At 35.6% G+C, this 4,828-nt stretch overlaps 1 protein-coding gene across 1 annotated transcript in view; it reads left to right on the forward strand.

The window, feature by feature from the left end:
* LOC115232224 (E3 ubiquitin-protein ligase MIB2-like) overlaps positions 1 to 4,600 on the forward strand; it is a 33,203-nt gene extending 28,603 nt beyond the window's left edge. Inside the window, exons 7-9 of the mRNA XM_029802065.2 lie at positions 1 to 6; positions 1,871 to 1,921; positions 4,299 to 4,600. The exon at positions 1 to 6 is cut by the window's left edge and continues 137 nt beyond it. Coding sequence (XP_029657925.1) covers positions 1 to 6; positions 1,871 to 1,921; positions 4,299 to 4,399 — 158 coding nt within the window. The 3' untranslated portion in view covers positions 4,400 to 4,600. The remainder of the gene's footprint in view (positions 7 to 1,870; positions 1,922 to 4,298) is intronic.
* The last annotated feature ends 228 nt before the right edge of the window (positions 4,601 to 4,828 follow it).

Genomic DNA, 4,828 nt, shown 5'->3' on the forward strand with positions numbered 1-4,828 from the left:
GTTTGGGTAAGATCTGTCTGTTTGTCTCTTGGGCTTTATGGTGTGGAATATTGTATTTCATGTTGTGTAGATCCAGTTCTGCCTTAATCAAGCACACTTTTGATAAAAGATGTTCCAGGTGTCTTTTCTCTGTCATATTATGTCTCTCACTACTCCCACTAAACATTGTTCTTGTCCAATTAGAAGACTTGTCACACTTCAAGATGGTTACTTTCTGCAACATAAAAATTATAAAGAATACTGAATTATAAATGGTGACTAAATACCAATAAATCACCAAGGTTCTATCAGTAAACACCGGCATCTTGTGTGTGATTAGAGTGATTAATGATTTATCAATATCTTCGGAAGCTGATAATTAAAAACAACTGCATTTATATGAATATCAGAGTGAGCTTTTATAAAATAGGAGACTCAATAAGAAAATCTCAACTGAGGGTTTAGGGACCAACATTAGAGAGGGGACATCAAAAGGGTGGGAAACTTTGATTGATGTATAGATTAGTATTCCCGAGTATCAGTTCTTCTGAACCGTTTCAAATATATTCACAGCAATAATGTGTGGATGACAAGTTTTATGTCGTTAATGAGGTTTTGTGTGAATGTAGTGTGTTAATTTAGGACACAAGATATCACTTCCTGTTAGACCTGATGTCACTTTCTGTTCGACCTGCTTTATTCAGGAGGATGAATGACATTGAAATATCTTCAGATATTTCCCCACATCTGATTACATTCTGGAGAACTGTGATGCGGGTAATTAAAATTAAAGATTACTAGTAGTAACCAATAACAAAGAGAGCAAGTGTATATATATATATATACATATATATATATATATATATATATATATAGAGAGAGAGAGATAGATAGATAGATATATTGTTGTTTTTGGGAATGGTCATTTTGCCAGTTTAGCCAATAAAAACACACGCACTATATATTTGGTGTTACTTTGCTTCAGTCTTATTTATTTTTTACATTAATCTTAATCTTATTTCGGCCAAAAGCAAAAACAAATTACACGTACGTATATAAACAGAAGATACAAATATTACAGGCACTTCACCCCCACGCACACTAACTAAACATAGACACACATAGAGGTATACGCATGCACAAATGAGGACACGTACAATAGGAATACAAAATACAAAATGGTTGATGGTTAGTAAGGAGAGACACACAAATAAGAAAGAAGAAAGCAAAGGACCACTGATGAGGTCACAGAAGTGTGACGGAAGAACTCTTGCCGAAATAAGATTAAGATTAAAGTAGATAATAGATAACGCTGAAGCAAAGTAACACTAAATATATAGTGCGTGTGTTTTTATTCGCAAAACTGGCAAAATGACCATTCCTAAATACAACAATATCTGTTTCAACACACCATTTCACATCAAAAATCTTGCAAAACAAATAGATAGATATAGATATATATCCGTCTGGAAGTGGTGTGTCGCGTTTGAGGCTAGGACTTCGATGCTCAACTTGGTTGACACTGGATTTAAGCAGAAGATGAGACGAATGTTGATTAGAGATGTCTTGTCATAGATCTAGCACAAACATAAGAAAACCCAAAAGAAGCTAAGAGAAAATCGGTTATTAGGGGATAATTAAATGAGATAATTTCAGAATTGTTAGAATTGTTGGATGACTTAAGAGACAGAGAAGGGTTGTTAAGTGTAGTCTATTCTGTTGTGGACTCAAATAGTGAACCATTTCTTGGCCCCACTGTAGAAAGCATACAAATGTTCTCCAAAAGCATGTTGTCATCAGTGATGACACGAATGTCTCACAATAATAAAATATCGATTATTAGAAAGGATAAAGAAATTTTACTAAAACCACTTTGAAATGTATTTTTCAGTTGGTCCAAATTCGTCAAAGATGGAAGTCCAGATGGTGGCAGGACCAGTTGGTGAGTATGAAATAACTGTACCTAATTATGTTATCCCATAAGAGGCATAGGGTTGGTTTCCCGGTTTCTCTAGCGTATACATTCCTCCCTGAACAGGACACTAGTTCGCTGTAAGATTACTTATTTTTGCCAGCTGAGTGGACGGAAGTGTTTTGCTCAAGAACGCAACGTATTGCCTGGTGAAGGAATCGAAACCCCAATCTTACAATCATGAGTCAAATACCCTAACCATTAAGCCCGGCGCCTCCACTTGCTATGACCAATTCGTTTCCATAAAACACAGGCGATGGAAAAATTTATAGAAATCAATGTACCTAACTGATTCCTATAAATTCTCCACTCCCTGAGCTGTTTTGTTTGTCAGAAGGACTGAGAACAGGGCCCATCTCTAATTTCCATTTGAAATGTTAGCTGCAAAAGGAGTCGATGAAATATATCGCTGAAATTTCATAAAATCTTTGTTGCCTTGGATGGAAAAAGGGATAAATTAGAAAACACAATAGAGTTAATATTGTCTTTTGGAACCAAGAACTAAGATATGTTGTTGTTTAGGGGTAAACAGGTGAACAGAAACTAGAAAAATGTTGACCAAAATCATAATGGTTACCAATTGACCATTGCTGATAGGAATGTCTCTCAATAATGTAAAAAATTGCGTTTTTTGAAAGTTTAACTGTAAAGTAATTCTATTAAAGAGTGTCTGTGTGGTAAGTAGCTTGCTTACCGACCACATGGTTCCGGGTTCAGTCCCACTGCGTGGCACCTTGGACAAATGTCTTCTACTATAGCCTCGGGCCGACCAAGGCCTTGTGAGTGGATTTGGTAGACGGAAACAGAAATAAACTCGTCGCATATATATATATATATATATATATATATATATATATATATATATATGTATGTGTATATGTTTGTGTGTCTGTGCTTGTTCCCCCAACATCACTTGACAACCGATGCTGGTTTGTTTACGTCCCCGTAACTTATTTGTTCGAGAAAAGAGACCAATAGAATAAGTACCAGGCTTACAAAGAATAAGTCCTGGGATCGATATGCCCGACTAAAGTCGGTGCTCCAGCATGGCCACAGTCAACTGACTGAAACAAATAAAAGAGTAAAGAGTAAAAGAGAGAAGACAGGAATCCCTGAATGTGTGGAACTTGCATTTTGAATCTGGGATGCGATACAAGATACAAAGAAGAACAAAAGCGATTTGAATGTTGTATGGCTTGATCAGGTTAATGCTTATCGTTCTGTACTACACGAATTGTTGCTGAAAACAACGGACGTCTTTTATATACGAGAAAAGATTAAGAATCTAATGAAGAGTTGCTGTAATAATTTCAAAATGCGCTTCAGGACAGAATATTTCACAACAGACTCGCATCGTCTTGAGACTGGAATTGCCGTGGGTTGCACAATATCAGTCATTTTGTTTGTACTTGTTATGGAAATGTTTATTAGATCAGCAGATTGATCAGAAGAAATAACTCGAGTGAAGTCCCCTAAGACGACATTAATGGATGGCATAACAACACAAACAATAGAGCAAAAGGATATGCAAATAGTTCTGAATAAACTGTATTAATTAATTAGTTGGTCAAGAATAGGGTTGAAGGCAAATAAATGTCGCCGTCATTGGCCAAAGCTCAGCAGAAATAAGTGAAATTCAAAGTAGCAGAAGAAAGCATGTCAAAGGTTAAAGAGAAACTGTTTAGGGTGATGGTACACTACCTCATTGTCCCACAAGAGTAGAGGCATCGAGATAATAGCACAAAAAGAAGACATCTTATGAGCAATAGATAAGCCAAAACTTTTGGGGAATAAAGGGTTTTAAAGAACTTCTTTATTAAGGAGTCTTAAAATATTTCCTGAATCAGATGATGTTCTTGTGAACTGGGATGTGCGGAGTTACGATTCAAGATTACCAACATCAACCCTTAACAAAGATGTCAGGTGTATGTTTATCCTACATGAATTTGTCTGCCGTGTATTTGTGGTTAGGTCTTTGGAAACCACCTTGGTTGACATTAGAATTAAGCAGAAGATGAGAAAAATGTTGGTGAGTGAAGTCATGTCACAGGTTTGGTACAGATATAAGAAGGGAAATAGAGAACTGTGAGAAAATAGTCTTATCAAATGATAATTAAATGTGATAAATACAACATTGTTAGATTATGTAGGATGTCTTGATAGAGAGACGAAGTTTAAGAAGTTTAATCTATTTTGTTGTGGACCAAAATATTGAGCTATTACATAGATTAAAAAGGTTGACCAAAATCATAGTGGTCACCAGTTGACCATTGATGATAAGCATGGCTCAAGAATAAAGATTAAGGAATTTAGTATAAATTATAAAATTTGGAAATATTTATTTCAGGGAGTCCACAGCTGAAGGAGAAGGATCTTCTGAGAGTGGCTAAGAGGTTAGGAAGAGATTGGTGGCAAGTAGGTGAGTATAAAATTACACTACCTAATTGATTTCTATAAATTTTACATTCACCTGAGCTATTTCATTTGTCAGGATGAAAGAGAACAGGTTACATTCCTAATTTCCAGTGGAATGGTTAGCTGCAAAATAAATTCTATTAATGATATTACTGGTATTTCATAAAGTATCCACTGAGGTTGGTAATTGTGGATACACAAGAAAATACAAGTAGCATTTAATATTGGAAGAAAGAAGAAAAATATGTTGAGGGTAAACAGCTGAGTTTATTGACAACGTTTTGGTTCGTCTTTACTCCATCAAAAGACCATGAGTCAGGGTCTTCTTGAAGCCATTAGGGATTGGGTTATTGTGTTTGAAAGTGATAATTGCAATTATTACACACATGTGATTGAGAACACTTTGAGATATTTTTGGTATCTAACATATGTCAGATACTACGAGCGCTGCTTCTGATTGGT

Source organism: Octopus sinensis, unplaced genomic scaffold (genome assembly GCF_006345805.1).
Source record: "Octopus sinensis unplaced genomic scaffold, ASM634580v1 Contig20065, whole genome shotgun sequence".
NCBI lineage: Eukaryota > Metazoa > Mollusca > Cephalopoda > Octopoda > Octopodidae > Octopus > Octopus sinensis.